Raw genomic sequence first — 21,650 nt, 5'->3', positions numbered from 1 at the left:
TGAGGAGCGGAGTGTGCGTGCTGGGCGGTACTTGGATATTAGGTCAGTGATGTAGTTCGGGGCAGTATGGTGGACAGCTTTGTACGTCAGTGTTAGGATTTTGAATTTGATATACATTCAGACTAAATGAAAGTTTTATATTTTTTCCTGGAGGTATCTTTTAAACTTTCTGCAATATTGATGTGAAATACATCATACAGCATTACAAGTCATTATTTCTCAGCTGAAGAATATAAATAAAAACATTTTTTTTAGAATCCAATGTGGTGTGTCTGCACATATATTATTTTTCTATGTCAACCCTAGGTTGTGCAGAAATATTGGTTATATAAGTATACAGGGATTCCTGACTAAGGCAACCAATCTGTCCTAAGACTCTTCAATCCCTAGGTCTTATGCTTTCAAGGCAGCTTCGTAGATCCTTCTTTATCGCTATATAAAGGTTAATCTCTCAGTCCGAATCCATCTTCATCCACAGATAGCAGCTACAATGGAGGAAGCAATAGGCTTGAACATCGAAGGAGTAAGGAAGAAAATTCATCATGGAGGAACAGGAGAGCTACCGAAATTTATCAGTGGATCAAAGGTTTGTTCCTCTTGTGTTGTTGTACTGCCAAGCGTGGATGTCATTGTTTCACCTGTAACATTACTACTACCAGAGCTGTAAGTGCAAGTCTAAGAGGAGGTTATATGGAATTATAGTACAAATTATATGCTTGCTTGGATACCTGGAGTTTGAAAAAGGTTGAATTTTTTTTTCTAACCTAAATACCTTCTATGGTTAACTGTAATTAAATAGCATCTCAGCCAGTGATTGTCATTGCAGCTCACATTCTTGTCATTTTTAAAGGTAATGCATAGTGTTTTAGGAACAATTTATTTTTTTATTTATTATGGTCAGAACATAAAAATTGAATTTAAAAATATATTTTTCCCCTTTTTTGTCAGATAAACATACTCCCCAACTTTCTGAAATTTCAAAGAGGTTTTAGAACACAATATGCAGGCAAACACATCCCTGTCATGGCTCTGGTTACAGGGATCACAAAGATCTATTATGCTGAAAATGATTGGGCAAACCACACAAGTTACCTTTTTTGACCTTTATTTATTTTATTTTTAATTATTTTTATTTTCCTTCATATTGGCGTTTTAAAATAACAAATGCAATAACACAGAGCCTGGATAACATTTTTAGTGCAGCATAACACTTTTTGTAGACAAATAGTATATTTTTTATAGAGATATACACATCAAACGAAAAAGAGGGACAGCTGAGGCTCTAAGATATGGGATATGGTCTCAAAAGAGGAACATTCCCCCTAAAAGAGGGACAGTCGGGAGCTGTGGATAAATATTGCACATTAAAGTATATCCAAAACCTTTTTTTCACATTCGATCAAGTGTTTTTGTCCTGTTTATGTCACAACAGGGAGTGAGATAAAATCTCTTCAAAGCAGGGGTGGACTGACCATTTGGAAACTCGGGCACTGTCAGTAAGGGGCCCCATGAGATGCCCCTGGTACCTTTTTCATTGGCTTTTTTGAGTTTGGGCAAGGACACAGGGGCCCCATGATCCCCTATAGCCCGGGGGCCTCATGAGTTGTCAGTCCTCCCCTGCTTCAAAGCTAGGGAAATCAATTCTTAGATGGTTGTCACCAGAACAGGTGTCCCCTCTATTGACCCAGAAGTAATTGCCACTGAGAACACATAGCAAGACTTATGCAGGCCATAGACGGGTAGTTTATCGTCTGAATTTTCGTGCGGACGAAAATTTGGCCGATAATCACGCCGTTAGTGGGGTCATTTATTTTTATCGATCATGCTGGAAAATCTGCGAAAAATGGCCGTTTTTTGCGGACATGGGTGGCAGCAACAGGGCTAACCGATTTTTCATTTATCGGACGAAAATTTGGGCGATAAACGGCCCGTCTATGGCCCGTCTAAGTCCATGGCGTCCAAAAAGTGTCCCTTTAAGTCAAAAGCGGGTTTAGATCAGCTAGAGAACAGCGATAGTAAATTAGAACCACTTGCAGAATTGAGTGATAATGATTCGTGGGGAAATTCGTCATCAGACACTGAAAACAATTTTGCGACTTTGCTCAGTGATGTGCGAACTTGGCGCTCTATTTCAAATTTCAGTGTTTTTGGTTTGATTATATTATTGAATTAAATGTATTATTATTATATTATTATTTTTTATGATTATTTATTAAATTATAATTTATGATTTCGTGTTTCAAATTTTATCATACCCGGGATGTTTAATAGACTCTTGTTCAGACAGATTTCAGTGAGTTATTCCTAAAAATTACAGCCTACAATAAAAAAAACTACATATTTCCATGCAAAATAATGATACCGCTTTCAGCACCAAAAATCTGAAATAATCAGACCGCTAGGGAGGTTAATATTTTATGTTCTCAGCCCGCCACCCACAACAAAAGGATGCAAGATTTCTGACTTAATCAAAAAGACTTTTTCTGAACTTGCCAAAAAAAATGTACTTAGCCTGAAACAACTAAACTAATGCAGCCACCATATCTAAGAACTGGTAAGCTGCAATATATCACTTTTCTGTTCATGGGTTTAGATACACTTTAAGGCATAATGTTACTGAGAAAAATTATGAAAGTAACATGTTGGCATCAGAAGCAGTTTTTATAACTGCAGTTAGGCGATTATTTTGAGAGAAGCACGTTTTTGGATCTTTCATCAAAAAATTTGCCTATATATATGAACAGTCTTTCCAAACAATGGCCTTCAATGTGCATTTGCCTACAACAAATCATATAATGATGTGATTGTTGTCTCTTACAGCATGTTTCATCTTGTTACTGTAGGGCCCAGCATTTGTCCTTTTTAAACTATATAGCATAATTTCAGAAAAGGATATTTTTTAACAGCAGGTTGATGTATATGCTTAGTGGATATATTTAGCTATAATTAACACAGTGGAAAGCACATTTATATTTTACGACATTCCATTCTATATGTTGCTGTATAATCTGTGGCCCCTGAGAATGTCCCCGGTATTATCAGTGGCATTATCAATTAAAGCAGCAGGATTACACACAACAGATGGTGGTATGCATCTTTTGTTTTCTTGCTATACATGCTAATTAACTGTACAGTGAATATCAAGGGCTGGATGATTTTTTTTTTCAGCTAAAAGGATTTACCATCATACATTTTTAGCAAAGATAGAACATGCATGCTGATGGTGTAACCAAAACATGCAAAAACATGTCCAGACCAAATAGAGATGGATAACTTGGCATTAAAGTATATGTAAACCCTCACCTTGTCAAACAACTCAATCATTAAAATAAATAGAAATGAAAGGCAAAACATTTGTGTGTATATATATATATATATATATATATATATATATATATACATAAATTACAAATACATTTTCCCCTTTTATAAAAGTGATCACATTCTCTCTGTTCTCAGCTGCATAAGAACTAGGGGAGGAGGAACAGCAGGACACTAATCTTCCCAACATAGCTAGAGAACTGACCACCCTGAGATTTCCTGCCTAGTGTGGTCCAAAAACACTAGGGATTTCACCCAAAGAAAGCAATAAAATGAGAATGGGATACTTTTTCATACAGGTACATGATACAGCAGACACATATCAATAATAAGAAATGTTGGGTTTACATATTCTTTAATGAATGATTCATTGCCAGCCTAGCTAAAAATGCTACAAAAATCTAATCAAAGATTTCTGAAAAACAATTAATAAATACTGTTTGAAAGCTTGAACCCATAAGAACAAAAAATCTTTAGTATTATAGGCTACATATTCTTTAACTCCATGTTCAGATTTTTTATTATAGACTGTGGAATGAAAAAAAGTGGCGAATTCATAAGGAGTGTCTACAACACGCTTTAGAAGTCAGTCGAGCCTCCGCACAACAAATGTTGGTGTGGGTGAAAGATTTATGTACCTGTTGAAGACAGGTACATTAATTTGGGGCACGCACCACGTGTGGAGTCACACTGAGGCTGGAGTGGTTATATGGTTCTCTATCCTCGGCAGTTGAGCTCCCTCCCCGCTGCTGCATCACACAGCAAGTGCAACAGTAGTGAGTTTTTTAGCTGGGTGGACCAAGCCTAATGGGGACTCAGAGACCCTAGTTTCCCATCAGGTCCATTGAACAGCCTGCTATTGGCTTTAGAATCTGACCATTACCTGCTGTTAATCACAAAGAGAGAGTGAACCTGATGGGGAACTGATCCGTTAGCTTCCCCTTCAAGTTCTGCCCAATCACAACATTACCGTGTGCTAGGTAGGGAAGGGAGGAGGTAGCTGTGGCAATCATGCTGCTTTATTACACAGTATATAAAGACAGTCACTCTGTCTGTCTCTGTACACCAAGTTTGAGTTGGTCTTAAAGCAGAGTTCTGACCCCCTTCACCTCTCAAAAAAAAAAATAAAATTCAGTAGCTACAAATACTGTGGCTGCTGACTTTTAATAGTATGGTAATTTCCTGTCCATGCATCCAGCGTTGTCCTCAGCCCAAGTCGATTCTCCTATCGGCTGTTGGGCACTGGCGCCGTCATCTTGATTAATGGAAACCTGTCAAAATCAGGTACCTGCTCCCCCCTCAAAAAAAAAGGTGCCAAATGCAGAACTCCGCTTTAATTACCTCTGATTTTGCTATCTACGAACTGGAAGTAATACTTTTTGAATTTAGTGCAGCCATAACACCCACGTGTCGGTCAAGCTACCAAAACTGATGAGAGAGTTTTTTTAATCTGCCGTGGCCATTTTAAAGGGGCCATACCACCACAAAATGTCGAAACTGCTTTGTTGAATTTCCCAAAATTGTTTTAAGCTTTTATCACTACTATATTTTGAAACACATTTCTGTCTTCTTGCACAGGGAATGATCACAGAAATAGATACTTTAGCAGCTGTCACTGTCAGTATTAACTGTTTACATAACCACACCGATTGCTAGTGATCACTAGTCTGCCTGGACACCTGCCCCTCTCCATAGCTTAGCTCTGAAGAAGGGGGTACGCCCCCAAAAGGCATCAGCTCACCAGCCTAGCAAGGTATTGTTAGAGTATGTATTTATCCTGCACTGTATGGCATCTTGTGATCTTAAATGCTCCCATGTGTTGTACCTTTGTGAGTACCCATTTATTTGCATGTTTTATGTTCCCAAATAATTCATTGGTAATGCACTAGGTGCTTGTGCCCCCATCTTTTTGTCCCTCTCCATTGGCCTGTGTCTTCTGTATTCCCTCTATTCCAATGTTTCAGCTTCCATAGAACCCTTCAGCATTTAACACTTCTGAGAGTTTCAGATTCCTGTGTATCCTGCCGCATGTTGTGGTTCCATCTTCCATCCCCTATGTTACTGCAGAACACAGCAGTGATGTAGGAGTATGGAGCCATGGCACATGGTGGGGCACAGGCAACCAACACTCCCAGAAGAGGTAAGTATACTATTTCTTAAATTGCAAGGGAGTACTGTTTCCAATTGTTCCTTCTTTATGGGGCATCATTAAAAGGAAGCCTTGTTCTGCATATCAAGTCTTGAAGGGATTAAAGGGATGTTAAGTACAAGTTGTGTAATACTAGTAGGAAGCTGTTACTTTCTCAATTAAGTCTAGAAAGTGAGAAATAATAACTATGCATGTCACTTAGGTAGTGGTGTGATTGTTTTACAACCACAACCTCTGTGGAATTATGCTCAAATATGGTTTTCTTGATCTAAATAACTTTTAGAACAAGTCAGCATATTTCCTAAGTTAATTACGCTCAAAAAGAAATAACTCCCTTGATCACTACCATTTTTATTTGTGTTTCATTGCCAGAGTTATATAGGCCCAGAGAGGCAGCACAAAGCTGCACAGTACAATTAATCTTGTTTATACTTATAAAATTAAAGGAGAATATTCCCTATTGGAATCTGAAACCACCTACCTTATGGGATGGGATGGAGGTCAACCATCTTGTTTAGAAAATATTTTGTGCATGCTTATTAAATCTGTCTGTTGAAGGTCTATTTCACTCATTTTATTTATATTAGTTTTGCAAGGTTTTTGGGAATATGAACAATATGATTGTTTGTCTTTTTGTAGCTCTCAAAAACTTCAATAGTATTATAAACCAAACTAAATTTCAAATTTCACCCAACTGAAAATGACCAATACATAATTATATTACAGTGTCCTGAGCCCCTAGTGAATTGTCCATAAGTATATTAACTGGGTAAGCCTTGCATTGCGTGCAGTATTTGGGAAATATGTGTTAGATCACAAAATAGCACATGCGATCTGCTTTAGTGGATGGAGATCATTGTTTGCTATCTATTCATCTTGAGAAAGGCTATATACAGTATTTATTTTTTTATTACAGCTATTTTGTCGAGGTCCTACCTTTTTACCAGAGGTTATGTTACTCCATGTGCTGGCATCCATCTTGGATTTCTGCAGAGCATGGTGGGAATCTTTTATGCCTTCAGGTCTCTGAGGTCCATCCCCCAGAGGGGTGTGGCTGATGACATATAAGCCTGTGGTCCGCACATGCTCTTTGCACTTGTGTCTTGTGTCTTTGTGTTGCCGTTACTCTGTTCTGACTCTCGTGACTCTCCTGGAATCTGACTCGGCTTGTGACCTGACCATTCTTTGTGTTCTCCTTTGATCTGACCCTCCGTTGCTGAACCCGGCTCGTGACCTGTGATTCTCGTCTGCTGTCCTGTACCGTTTTTGTCTCGTTGTTGTTGACCCAGCCTGTCTGACTACTCTATTGTCTTTACCACTAGCTACACGCCATTGGCGGTGGCCAATACCGCAGCTGGGGTGCCTCGGGGGCCACGACCTGGTTCCTGGCTGCGTCAAGTCCATCCCCACCATCAGGGGCCCTGGTGAAGGGCAGCCTGGGACTTAGACTCCGCGCCCTGAGGGACTTCGGTCTGTGGGTGGTGGTTGTTGTCAGCCTGTGCGTTACATTGATATTAGGCCTGCCTGTCCGTTTCCCAGCTCCTGCCCTGACATTTTTATATAGCACTAGAATCTATGCAGCTTTTTACATATATATTGTACATTCACATTCAGTCCCTACCCTCAAGGAGCTTACAATCTAAGGTCCCTAACAGGGGCGGACTGACCATTTGGAAACTTGGGCACTGCCCGAGGGCCCGCTGTCAGTAAGGGGCCCCATGAGATGCCCCTGGTAACTTTTTCATAGGCTTTTTTGAGTTTGGTCAAGGACACAGAGGCCCCATGATCCCCTATTGCCCGGGGGCCCCATGAGTTGTCAGTCCGCCACCGGTCCCTAACTCACATTCAGAAATACACATACCCTTACTAGGGCCAATTTGAACAGGAGCCAATTAACCTACCAGGAGAATAGGAAGAAACTCACATAGGCACAGGGAGAACATTCAAACTCCTCGCAGGTAGTGCTGTGGTTGAAATTCAACTTGACAACCTTAGTGCTGCTAGGCGGAAGCTCTAACTGCTTAGCCCCACACACACACACTCGCAATATATGTATCTTTTGGTAACTCTTCATTTTAACATTTTTGGGAATTTGAGAATACAAAAGGTTAACAAAAAGAATATTAATCCTGGCGTAATTATTAAAATGCAGATGATGCCCCTTAATTACATGTTATCGATCTAATATTGTTGTCTATGATCCTTTTGGAAATATTTTCTCTCCCTAACTGTGGAAATACCAGAGCATCATAGGACAGAAAGTGATGGTAAATATCTGCTTTGGGGGAGGGTTAAAGGCTATGGTAAAGCAAATCTAAACCTCCAAAAAAGCGATATACTGTATTTGTGCTTAGCAGTCCTTAGCTGTGGTATCTACATTCGTTTTCTTATTTAGTTTTTTTCAGGTTTTGTTTCTTTATTTTCACCTGGTGATTCTGACAATAACACACTTTGGGGATTGTTTACTAAAACTGCATGGTGCAAAATCTGGTGCAGCTATGCATAGAAACCAATCAGCTTCCAGGTTTTAATGCCAAAGCTTAATTGAGCAAGCTGAAGTTAGAAGCTGATTGCCTACCATGCACAGCTGATCCAGATTTCAGGAAATCTCTGTCAGGGCAGGAGCTGAGGAACGGACAGGCAGGCCTAAACAATGTAACGCACTGGCTGACGACAACCACCACCCACAGACCGAAGTCCCTCAGGGCGCGGATTCTAAGTCCCAGGCTGCCCTTCACCAGGGCCCCTGATGGTGGGGATGGACTTGGCGCAGCCAGGAACTAGGTCGCGGCCCCCGAGACACCTCAGTTGTGGTAATGGCCGCCGCCAATGGCGTGTAGCTGGTGGAAAAGACAATAGAGTAGTCAGGCAGGCCGGGTCAACAACAACGGGACAAAACAGCACAGGACAGCAGACGAGAATCACAGGTCACGAGCCGGGTTCAGCAACAGAGGGTCAGATCAAAGGAGAACGCAAAGAATAGTCGAGTCACAAGCCGAGTCAGATTCCAGGAGAGTCACGAGAGTCAGAACAGAGTAATAGCAACACAAAGACACAAGACACAAGTGCAAAGAGCATGTGCGGACCACAGGCTTATATGTCATCAGCCACACCCCTCTGGGGGATGGACCTCAGAGACCTGAGGGCATAAAGGATTCCCACCATGCTCAGCAGAAATCCAAGATGGATGCCAGCACATGGAGTAACATAACCTCTGGGAAAAGGTAGGACCTTGACAATCTCCCCCTTTATGTCCTAGAGTGACAATGCTCAGTCACTGTACTGTACCTATGGAGGAAAGCCTTTGTCACTCTAGGATTATCCTTCTGATTTGGAGTAGAAACACCCCCCCCTCCTCATCTAAGGATTTGTGATATAAAAAAAAATTGTCCTTGTGTGTTGACCCCATTTGGGTCACAGGTTACACAAAAGCCCCTTACAAAATGTCTTGTCCTTCACCATTTAAAAAAAATGCCAAAAAAAGGACAAGTATTTGCTTGGTTGACCTTTTGGGTAGCAGGTAGCTAAAAAAATAGTTAAAATAGGTTTTAAAAAATCAGCTAGCTGAAGTGAAATTTTATTAGATACCTAGGATCATGTTTAATTTTCATAACTTTTATTTTCCTTTGTGGTTACTTTGCTCTCCATTTCCTGGATATAATTCAGAAAGCAAAGGGTATATTTAGGTAAAGCCAATTAATGACAATAATTCCTTTGGCTGCACTTATCCAGTGTGTACATCTCAGGAAACATTGTAATAGAACTTCCGAAGATCCTCTTTTAAGCTTTTGGCATTATGTGTTCCTGAACACTTTATAGATTTTTGTAATTTAATCTTATATTTTCTCATGAATATACCTGTTTACTTTGTGTCTTAATGAAATATTAAATGTCACTTTTTAATTATCAGAGATAATACAAGCAATATTTGCTCAATAATACCCATGATGACATTCAGACAGCATAAGATGATTTTTGCAAGTTAACTACTAAGAGACGATTGTATCTTGGGACTTTTTGAAATGTCTTTTTTATATTCGTAACTTTATCACAAAGGAGCATCAAAAACAATCAGAATGTTCTTTACAGAATACAGATAAGGAATGAAAAATGATTTAACAAGGATGGGAGAAAAAATAGGTATGGGTAGTGTATCATCCTACAAATGTCACATGCACTTGTAAGCACTGTAAATCAGCATGGGATCAGAATCATTACCACATAAGACATATGGAGACACAGCCAAAATGGTTTCCTGTCACTTTACATTGGATGAGATTGCTCAGAAAAGATTTATATTCATTTGTTTCTAAACCTTTATGCTCTGATGCCCAAAGGCTGAGCGGCAATATGGGGGATTGTCATTGTATCTTAAAATAAACAAACCTAGTTGGTCTGTGTTTTTGACTGATGGCAACAGCTGGGTCTCTTGTTTCTTCTCACAGCTGAGGACAAGCAGGTCCCAACAAATAAGATATCTGTTGAGATATTGAGTTATGGAGTAGCATTTGTAATAAAAGCAGCAATGGTCTTCTAAATTGGTTCCAAATGCTTCCATCTCCAACACTGATTTGTGGCATGAATTGCAAATATCAGGTTACAGTATGTATGGATGTCTTAAACCAAACCTTCCCATTGCCCAACGGATAAAATTCAAAACATTAACAATAACGTATAAAGCCATTTATAACTCTGCCACAAATTACATCAACGATCTTGTCTCTAAATATCACCCAAACCGTACTTTCCGCCCCTCGCAAGACCTCCTGCTCTCTAGCTCCCTTGTCTGCTCCTCCCATGCTTGTCTCCAGAACTTCTCCAGAGCTTCCCCCATCCTCTGGAACTCTCTACCTCAATTTATCAGACTATCACCTACTCTGCTCACTTTTAGGCGATCTATGAAAACCTATCTCTTCAGGGAAGCCTATCCTGCCCTCAGCTAATAATGGAATCTTCTTCTCTTCCAACCAGTCCATCCCCCACAGTTTCTACCTTTTGTACCACTAGCCCCTCCCTCCTAGATTGTAAGCTCCAAGGAGCAGGGCCCTCCTTTCCCTCTTGTATTGAACTGTATTGTTGCTGTATTGTCTTGTGTTATATTGTAAAGCACTGAGCAAACTGTTGGCGCTATAATAATAATAATAATAAACCTCTCAGCCATTTTAAACTTTTCAAAGTCCTGCCTAACATTTGAGAAGCCTTTTCTTTTTATTCCTTTAATACTTGTGTCAGTTTGTTACTAAAGGCTCAACTTTCCTGATTTTGTAGCCCACCCATGTTTCACCCAAACTGCCCAATTCAGGACATTCTTTCGGTCACTTAAGCACTTTCATTGGGGTGATTGATAAAGGGGCTTAGCCTGATGTCTAGGAACCCTTAAACTGTCCATAAACTTGTAATTTATTTCATTCAGACTTTAGGCCTGTAAAAAAAATCAGATTCTTCCATCCTTGCCAACAGCATGGAAAAATGAATCAGCTCTGCCAGGCTATTGTATTCTGACAGCTGGTGCTGGTGGCTGTCAGAATATAGGAACAGCTACTGTATCCATTCTGTTGTTTGCCCAAAAAGATTCTGTCCGGCTTCTTTGATTTTTCATTTGAATTAAGTTAGGTGGGAGGAGGCTGATAGGGCCACCCACAAAGAGGATTTCAGTCAGTTCATCAGGAAACCAAAATAAATTAGTCTGAAGTGAAACATGTGAAACCGAAATAAAACGGGTATAAATAGATTGGTTTTCAAGGTGAAAAGGTGACAGACATCTTGTGATATCTGCTTTAAGATGGCTTTCCTAAAATATATGCTCAGCATATTAGGTTTAAGAGTAACTCAACTTTTGTTGAGAAAAAACAAATCCCCTATCTACAGTGAGGAACAGAAGTATTTGAACACCCTGCAATTTTGCAAGTTCTCCCACTTAGAAATCATGGAGGGGTCTGAAATTCACATTGTAGGTGCATTCCCAGTCTGAGAGACAGAATTTTAAAAAAACAAATCAGGAAATCACATTGTATGATTTTTAAAGAATGTATTTGTCTTGCACTCCTGAACTTAAGTATTTGAACACCTGAGAAAATCAGTGTTAATATTTGGTACAGAAGCCTTTGTTTGCAATTACAGAGGTCAAACATTTCCTGTAGTTCTTGACCAGGTTTGCACACACTGCAGCAGGGATTTTGGCCCACTCCTCCACACAGATCTCCTCTAGATCTGTCAGGTTTCAGGGCTGTCGCTGAGCAACACGGAGTTTCAGCTCCCTCCAAAAATGTTCTATTGGATTTAGGTCTGGAGACTGGCTAGGCCACTCCAGAACCTTGATATGCTTCTTATGGAGCTATTCCTTGGTTATCTTGGCTGTGTGCTTCGGGTCGTTGTCATGTTGGAAGACCCAGCCACGACCCATCTTCAATGCTCTGACAGAGGGAAGGAGGTTGTTGCTCAAAATCTCAGAATAAATGGCCCTATTTATCCTCTCCGTAATACAGTGCAGTCGTCCTGTCCCCTTCGCAGAAAAGCACCCCCAAAGCATGATGTTACCACCCCATGCTTCACAGTAGGAATGGTGTTCTTGGGATGCAACTCATCCTTCTTTTTCCTCCAAACATGACGAGTGAAGTTTAGACCAAAAAGTTCTACTTTGGTCTCATCTGACCACATGATTTCTCCCATGCCTCCTCTGGATCATCCAGATGGTCATTGGCAAACTGCAGACGGGCCTGGACATGTGATGACTTGAGCAGGGGAACCTTCCGTGCAATGCATGATTTGAAACCATGACGGCGTAGTGTTCTACCGACAGTGACCTTTGAAACTGTGGTCCCAGCTCTCTTCATGTCATTGACCAGCTCCTCCCTTTTAGTTCTGGGCTGATTCCTCACCTTTCTTATCAGTGATAACCCACGAGGTGAGATCTTGCATGGAGCCCCAGTCCGAGGGAGACTGACAGTCGTCTTTAGCCTCTTCCATTTTCTAACAATTGCTCCAACAGTTGATCTATTTTCACCAAGCTGCTTGGCAATTGCCCCGTAGCCCTTTCCAGCCTTGTGGAGGTCCACAATTTTGTCTCTGGTGTCTTTTGACAGCTCTTTGGTCTTGCCCATGGTAGTAGTTGGCGTCTGACTGACTGTGGGGTGGACAGGTGTCTTTAAAGAGCTCAGACAGGTGCAACTAAGTTAGATTAATGAGTGGAGTAGAGGTGGACTTTTTACAGGCACAGTAACAGGTCTTTGAGAGCCAGAATTCTTGCTGTTTCTTAGGTGTTCAAATACTTATGTTCTTACATTTGGCACTTTTTGGGAGGGGGGGGCTGGGTTCTTTCCTCCACAGCCTTCTAGGACCCATCACAGGTCCCAGAAGACTGGGGGACCGTTCACTACTTTCATGAAAAAAATTACTGTATTTTTTCATGAAAGTAGTATTTTGATTAAACATAAATGCAGTGAAATATCATTTTAGTAACCCACGATGGTGAGATAAGATGCCAGCCACCCAGGGAAGTCAAAGGTTTCAACATGTCAGCTGCCTCATACACTGGCATTGTTTAAGAAAAGCAGTAAACCAATGTAGAGCAGGAAAAAGAGCCTGAATATGTACTGAGCAAATGTGGCTGCCCAGTTTTCATGTACCTGATTTGCTCTGATTGTCTGTACCTAAACAGGGCTGTTTTTTTCTTTGCTCTTGGCTGCTGAATGGTAGGGAAATGAAGGTAAACTGAGAGCGGGGTTGCATTAAAGGTTTCCTGATCTTGCATGGGCAAAGCACAAGTTTACTTTAAGGGCAGGACTGCAGCACTGGGGTCTGAGGTTTGTTTTCCATCAGAAGACACTAGCTACCCAATTTGTAGGTATTACTGTATATGTCTTCCTAATTTCTGCAAGCGTTTCTTCTAAAAATTCAGTTTCGTTTTCAAGGTATGTACGGGTATTTTTGTGTCTGTGGCTTGAACTATGCTTCTTTGGAGCAGGCCTGAATGTGAATATAAAGTGTTTTTAAACATATAAAAAAAATAATGAAATACAACAATATATTATATAGTTTTGGCATTCACAAGACACTAGGCATCATACATTCTCTTTTTGTTTGTTGGTAATATTGTAGATAGAGGCAAAGAGAGCTTTAGGAAAACTGATTTAATTTGTGTTGATATGCAACATGTTTTGACAGACTTTAACTTGGACCTTTTTTTTTTTTGGTTAGGTAACTTTCCATTTTCGTACCTTAAAATGTGACAGTGATAGAACAGTGATTGACGACAGCAAGAAAGTTGGGGTCCCTATGGAAATAATTATTGGAAACATGTTTAAGCTGGAGGTCTGGGAAGTCCTGCTCACCTCTATGAGGATTGGCGAAGTAGCTGAATTCTGGTGTGATGTCACTGTGAGTATTCTCCAGACTTTTTGTTTTCTGTAATATTTATATATAATCTGAAATAACACACCTATTGCTGATGAGCATCAAACATTTGTTTATTTATGAACTATTTGCATTGCAATTCTGTCAGTGCATTTTAACAGAATTTTGGTAAGAATTAAAAAACCCAATGTTCCAAAGTTAGTACACATATTCATTGGTATATGGTGTTAAAGGAGATTATTCTCTAACCCTATTTAACCGGCAAAGATAATGCGTACTAGCAGCTGCAGGCTGACTTTAGCTAGTGACTCCTGGGCAGATTCGTGGCAGCAGGTCATGTGGATACTGCTAGAGGGTGGCTGAAAACAGATCCCCATATTTACGGAGGCCATGTGTTCTGCTTCCAGGGATATATTCAATTGTCGCATGCAGAAGGAAGACCAGAAATGCTGTTGAAGAGTATGACACAAAGATAACCCTGAAAAAGGAACACCTTTTTATATTTGTGATAAAAGTGAAGATTATGGGCACTTTTGTACCCATTCTTCCTACAGCCTTTTACAAAGAAAATGCCCAGCAGGCCATGTGAGTACTGCTAGGTTCATGTAAAGCCAACCAGTGGCTTAACACAGATCAGGATCTTTGAGAAGGCCACGTGACCTGCTGCCATGGACTTGTTCAGGTTCCACTGGCTGCATGGAAGCCAGCAATGTGGGTAGAAATATACTATTGACCCCCCCCCCCAAAAAAAAGAATAGAACAGGGCTTTTAAACCATCCCTAAATTGATAATGTTGTTTCCAGATTCAGAATACTTTATTAATTCAAAATACTTTTACTATTCCATTCCATGGCAAACACTGCATGTGGTTTTCCATCGTGAGTATTTCCTGATATTGGACCCTGGAAACCAAACCTCCTTGTTTTTATTATTGTGATAAAAGGGAAAATTATCTTTTCAAGCCATTCTGTTTTACAAGATAATTGCACATTTTCTTTAAGTGCCTATTCCTCCTACAGCCTTATATAAAAAAACCTAAAAAAACATTTTTTTTGCCAAGATCAATGTACAGTATTTAAACTGTTCTCAGAGGAACTGCTATTTGTTGGGAGATGGGCTGCTCACCAGACTTCTGAACAGCAAAAGAGGTTTACATAGACCCTGTCACCAACATAAATAATCTAAAATCACAGAAAAACTAAGTCTTTCAAATACGTACTTGCATTTTAAAAATATTTTAATTTACTTGCAATGTGCCTTTTGACTTTATGGAAAATTTGATTACTTTAGAAAGAGTGTATTTATTAGCACAGCCCCCTCCCTCCTTGCACATTATAGTTTTCATTTCTTCTGGGTCTGTCTCTCTACTCTTTGTGCTGGCCTAGCTCTTATTTCCCTCCCTTCACTTAAATAAAAACCTTTTGACCTCTTTCACAAGATCAGTCTGATTGGGTCCACTTGTCCATTTTTCAGGTGGACCGGATCGGACCCTCCATTCTCCTCTATGGGATAATGGATATAAATGAACTTGTGTCCGTTTACACCTGCCTACCTCCAATCCGATCTGCTAAAAACAAACAGAAGGGAATCAGTTTCCCCTCCGTCTGGGTGGATTACATTGGCGGGCAATTGGGTGTAAACAGACAACTGGTCCATTTACATCCAACCACCTATACAGCAGAGCGGGCTGTGTCGGTATCCGCTCTGCATAAGAGGGGCGGACAGGGACCTGTCACCCTCACGATCCGCTCTGCTCAGCTGGGGTTCAGCAGACAGATCCCCCTGGAGCAAGTGGATTCTGCCCTGTTTGAAAGGGGCCTTTACACAGCAATTGGGGAAGGAATGAAGAGGAATCATAAAGCTTTTTACTTGATTGACAGCTCTGAGTCTGCTGGGGGGAGAAGTAAATAGGAATAGTAAAGAGTGTCACTTGATTGACAGCTCTGAGTCTGCTGGGCCTGCTGACATCACCTTCAATATGGTAACACTCAGCAAAAGCCTCAGGGTTTTTGGATGTCTACATAAAGGATGCATTTACAGGTAAATACGTAACACACATAAAATATATGCACATATGATCTTATAGGAATTTTTTTGTTGAAATGAATGATTTGGAGACAGGTTCTCCAAAATAATGAAATAATGGGAGGTTAACCTTTGAAAATTTGAATAGTGATTTAGGTATTCTTCTTCCCTTTTGGAATCCTTGCCATAAGCTTGCCTGTTATTTCTGCACAATTAATATATTTCTGAGTAATATTTTTGTTTCATGTAATGCAACTGGAATGGATTTTTCCGATAAATTCTAATGAAACTCTAGAAATAAACATATCCTACTAATAGGAGTTATACTAATAGGAGATACTTACTAGCATAGCAAATTTGTAGTAATCCACAGGAGCCAAATGAAAAATTAGTTAATTGCACGTCAATGGGCAAAGTGAATTTTCTTAATGGTTGTTGTCTTGATAACTGTCATTATGTTAATTACTATCTTAGCACTGTGAGTAGTAAGTTCAACATGCCAGAACTTTATTGACTTCAATTTTTGTGAATAAGAATTGCTACTTGGCAGGTATTTTTAGCATTACTTTTCCCCCTGTTGTGATTTCTAAGTAGTGGAAAGTTCAAAGTCATGCAGTAGTACATATAAAGTGCAGATACCATTATCTGGACAGACAGTTTTTAAAGGTCACCAATCCAATAATATTTCTAGGCATTTATTGTCTGCCGTACATAAATATAAGGAAGCTTGCTGTCTTTCAGACAGAAGTGGAAGAAGCACACAGTAAGTGGTATAGCAAAGAATGTAAAAGCTTTTTACTGGAGCAAACATGTATTTTTGTTCAGAGACAATACAAACATAATATAAAGGAAGAAGCAGACGCATACACAAAAACGCCTTAAACATGAGGTTATAAAAAGCTGATATCCCTGGATACAAAAAAATGCTAGGAATGGGGAAAATGAGTTACAAAGTAAATATTGGACAGCAAAAATATTTCGGACAATACAATGATTTCAACATTAGTACTGCTGTAACAGAAAAAATGTACTGTTTTGAAGTGTGATCAACAGTTGACATCAGCGATTATTTCGAGCATAATATACAGTATACTGTATACTTAATTTTTTTTAATTTAAAGATCGGCAAAGTAATGGCGTTTTAATCAAGTTAGCTTAATACAACTGGTAAACTTTGCCTGCTTCAGCTTGTAGAAAGTGTGTATAGGCACTTATTTCCTTAAAGTGGTATTAAACCCAAAAGCAAACAGTTATTTGTGTCCTCTTTTTTTTATCTGGTGATCTGGCCAGTAATTCTGTTGTTTTTCAACTGAACAACTTGTCCTGCAAATGTAGCAGTTAGAGGATTGAGAAAAATGAACCAAAACTATTACTGTAACTGCTTGAAAGGTGTTTGGCCTCAAGTTGTTAGTGTATCTAAATCTGCTAGTACATTTAACTTTCTCCCAGACTGACAATGCTGCTGTTTTCTTTTTTCGACAACAACTTAGAACCTATTCAATAAATAACAGCAAGTTTAAAGGGATACTAAAGTTTGATTTTTTAAATAAAATAACAAACATGTCATACTTACCTGCTCTGCAATAGTTTTGCCCACAGCTGTCCTGATACTCTTCTTTTCAGGTCCCCCCCCCCCCCCGACAGCACTCTTCCCCCTCTAGCTGTGCGCCCAGGGAAAGTGCTCCTTAAGACACACAGAGCCATGGCTTGGCCTGCCCCCCCCTCCTCTCCCCTCATTGGCTCACTGGCTGTGATTGACAGCAGAGGGAGCCAATGAGCTCCCGCTGCTGTCTCAGCCAATGAGGAGGGAGAGTCCCCATACAGCTGAGGCTATTGTGAACATCACTGGATTGGAGGAGTCTCAGGTAAGGACTGGGGGGGGGGGGGGGCACTGCACATAGACATTTTTTACCTTCACTCAGAATGCATGAAGACAAAAAACCTTGAGCATTTAGAACAGGGGTCAGCAACCAGTAGATCATGATCTACTAGTAAATCTTAGCCAGGTGACTGGTAAATCACAGTCAGAGCTTGTTGACCTACCGTCCCAGACCATCAAACAGAGAGTAATGCAGAGGAACTACTTGTAAAGTTGGAGCTGTAGTACAGAGCAAGAGCTGCATAAGTTGATGTCTCCTCTGTAATGCCGGCTCCTACTCCCTGTCATGGTTGGTGGGGGTAGCATCTGCTAAGCATGACCTATTCAAGTGAGTGAGGCCTCTCTGCAAGTGCCCTGCAACAGTATAGCAAAAAGGGGTTAAACAGGCAGCTGTGTGTTACTCTCTCACCAACTGCTTTAATCCCTGTAGAAGCATGCAGTCACAGGACACTTGCAGAGTTGCCCCATTTTCTTGAATGGGTCTTGACAGGCAGTAGCACCCACCAAAAGCAACAAGGGGTGGAATTCCTCCTGCGACATGTGTACACCTTTGGCTGCTGCCTCAGCAGCTAAAGAGGTTAGGAATTGGGGGTGGTAAAATCGTGTATTCTTTCGTTTCTGAGCATGTCTGTTCTTGGTCTCTCGATTTTTTTCGGACGAATACTTTACAGATTAAACAAAAACCGTTTGCTCTGTTGTTATATGAGAAAAACTTTTCAGATATTGGCGAACTGTTTGAATGGCGAAAGCTGTGTACTAACGATCAGATTATCATACAATCCTGCTGAATGCGATTTTTGTCATTCTATTTTCTGATCATGTGTACTAGGTATTAGGAGATCAAGACAAATTGTCCTTTTACTTTTCCTGATATTCTGTTTTATTGGTACAAAGTGTAAATACACAGTACACTACTTTATCAAAGAAAATGTGCAGGCTGCAAAGGGCAGCAACATTGAGGATGTGACTGGATGACACTGACATATTTGCCAGTATTCTGGAACCTTTTAGTATACCCAAGAATGTGTTGCTGACTTTCAGCAGCATGGAGTACAGATGTCTAAGGGTTTCTCTGGTGGTCCACCTATCTACCCATCCTAGACCACAGACTGTGTGGGTTATGCATAAATTCTTGCTCAAAGCACAGTTTCCTTTCAATCACTGGCAGCTCTTCTTACCAGTACTGGTTTGCTGGGAGGATTATGATTCTGTAAAGTGCTATATTAGGTAAATACATTCTCCGACCACTTTATTAGGTACACCTTGCTAGTACCGGGTTGGACCCCCTTTTGCCTTCAGAACTGCCTTAATTCTTCGTGGCATAGATTCAACAAGGTGTTGGAAATATTCTTCAGAGATTTTGGTCTATATTGACATGATAGCATCACACAGATGCTGCAGATTTGTCGGCTGCACATCCATGATGCAAATCTCCCATTCCACCACATCCCAAAGGTGCTCTATTGGATTGAGATCTGGTGACTGTGGAGGCTATTGGAGGACAGTGATCTCATTGACATCTTCAAGAAACCAGTTTGAGATGATTTGAACTTTGTGCATTATCCTGCTGGAAGTAGCCATCAGAAGATGGGTACACTGTAGTCATAAAAGGATAGACATGGTCAGCAACAATGCTGCCAAGAAAATATCCCCCACACCATTACACCACCACCAGCCTGAACTGTTGCTACAAGGCAAGATGGATCCATGCTTTCATATTGTTTACGATCTGAATGTTGCAGCTGAAATCAAGACTCATCAGACCAGACAATGTTTTTCCAATCTTCTATTGTCCAATTTTGGTGAGCCTGTGTGAAATGTGGCCTCTGTTTCCTGTTCTTAGCTGACAGGAGTGGCATCTGATGTGGTCTTATTCTACTGTATTCCATCTTCTTCAAGGTTCGATGTATTGTACGTTCAGAGATGATATTCTGCATACCTTGGCTGTAACAAATGGTTATTTGAGTTCCTGTTGCCTTTTTATCATCTTGAACCAGTCTGCCCATTCTCTGACCTCTGACATCAACAAGGCATTTTCGTCCACGCAACTGCTGCTCACTGGATATTTTCTCTTTTTTGAATCATTCTCTGTAAACCTTAGAGGTGTTAGTGTGAGAAAATCCCAGTAAATCAGCAGTTTTTGAAATACTCAGACTAGCCTGTCTGGCACCAACAACCATGCTGATGCTCAGTTTGAACTTCAGTAAGTCATGTTCACCACGTCTACATGCCTAAATGCCATGTGATTGGTTGATTAGCAATCTGTGTTACCAAGCAATTGAACAGGTGTACCTAATAAAGTGCCCCTTTAGCTTGACAAAGGAGGAGCTTCCGCCCTCAGAGGTCTAGCGCATGCTCTGAAACACGTCACTATGCATACTGGTCCTTGCACATCATCACGCTGACGCCAACGTCATGCCTCAAAGTGTGTTCCAGATGCCATCTTTAGGAGACTCCACATGTCAGCCAGCTTTTTATTCTGCAACCACAATCCCCTAAGCGCAGACACGGCTGTCATAGCCTGGACACAGCCGTTCTTCCACCTCTATGAGACTGCACCTTATGAGCCTGTCTTATTACGATACCATGTGAGTTGTTCTACATTTGATACTTATTAAAAGTAGTTTATATTGCACTTAGAGGCGCCTCTTTTCTTCTGTACCTAATAAAGTGGCTGGTGAGTATATAATTTCCATATTTCCTCCCACAGTAACTTACCCAGTTAGTTCAATGCCTGGAAGGTGATAGTGAGCTGCAGAGATGTTACTGGCTTTTGCCATTTAGTTGCCTCTTGTTTATGAAAAGATTGTCAGTGGTTTATTTTTGGGGCCTTTTTCAAAATCCTTTTAGCTGCAGGCTCATCATTTCCTAAGCAGATTAGAGCAGTCCTTGAGTGATTGTGCAGATCACACAAATAACATATGGTGATATGCCTCTCCTTTGCTAGCAGGTTAGAGGAAAATACATGGCACAGGTGCAATGAGTTCAGTGGAACTTTAGAGGATACAAAGCTAGAGAAGTCTGCTCTACCTAGAACCTTAACAGGCACAATGAATAATGCATTGGCATCCACACATATTTAGTTTAGGTTTCCCTGGAGCTTTACAAATAGCTATGTCTTTGATAGTATATTCATCTCTGACATGTTTCTATCATGCATTCCAACCTTTTTTTTACCCCTTCTAATGCATCATTCAAAACAGGATTACAAGGGAAGAAACTGGCCTCTGTAGACCTGATACATTGTGAGAAAGAAGAAAAACAGAAGAGTGCAGTCAGATACATTGGCTATAAAACTGCAAACGATTTATTCCCAGATATAACCCCCGAGACAAAATGAGACAGTTCTGAACATGTTTGTCTGTCCAGCTATAAAGATTTATTGTACTGCACCTTGTTTGTATTTTGTAAATGAAGAATAACCATCATAATATATGCAGAAAACCTAAAAGCTGCACTCTTTACTTAGCTGCACTATAAACTTAGATGAAAGGAAAATCTTTCATATTTACAGATTACATTTAATGTATGTGCAAGGTACAGTAGACTGGAGTGGCAGGAAAGGAGAAAAGCTGGGTAAGAATGATCAGTAGTAGTAAGAAAAGCATTTAGTTGAAACAACAAAAATAATTGAAGTTTCTGCCTTCAATGGCCAACTATTGTAAATCATAGCAAGCCTTCAAGTTATAAGGCCCCTTTGTCATACTTTTTACTATGGTTAGGCAGTTAATGTACAGTATCTATTGTATGTCTCTTGCACATCAGCCATGACTGTAGAGATGAATCCTGTGCCTGTGAACTTAGCCTCTTGTCTCTGACAGCTATTAGATGCTTTCCTAGGCAAGGAGGTCTGTCTATGTTCATACTAAAAACGTATGGCAATTCAACATCAAATATATCCAGATACCTGATCATTTGCTTATA

The 21,650-nt window shown here is 40.3% G+C and overlaps 1 protein-coding gene across 1 annotated transcript in view; it reads left to right on the top strand.

Moving 5' to 3' along the window:
* The first annotated feature begins 461 nt into the window (after positions 1-461).
* Positions 462-21,650, top strand: part of AIPL1 (AIP like 1 HSP90 co-chaperone) — a 91,324-nt gene continuing 70,135 nt past the window's right edge. Inside the window, exons 1-2 of the mRNA XM_089683786.1 lie at positions 462-586; positions 13,667-13,846. Coding sequence (XP_089539912.1) covers positions 491-586; positions 13,667-13,846 — 276 coding nt within the window. The 5' untranslated portion in view covers positions 462-490. The remainder of the gene's footprint in view (positions 587-13,666; positions 13,847-21,650) is intronic.

Source organism: Staurois parvus, unplaced genomic scaffold (genome assembly GCF_062004578.1).
Source record: "Staurois parvus isolate SC_StPar_1 unplaced genomic scaffold, SC_StPar_1.0 ptg000321l, whole genome shotgun sequence".
Taxonomy (NCBI): Eukaryota; Metazoa; Chordata; class Amphibia; order Anura; family Ranidae; genus Staurois; species Staurois parvus.
This window is presented reverse-complemented; position numbering and strand designations above follow the sequence as displayed.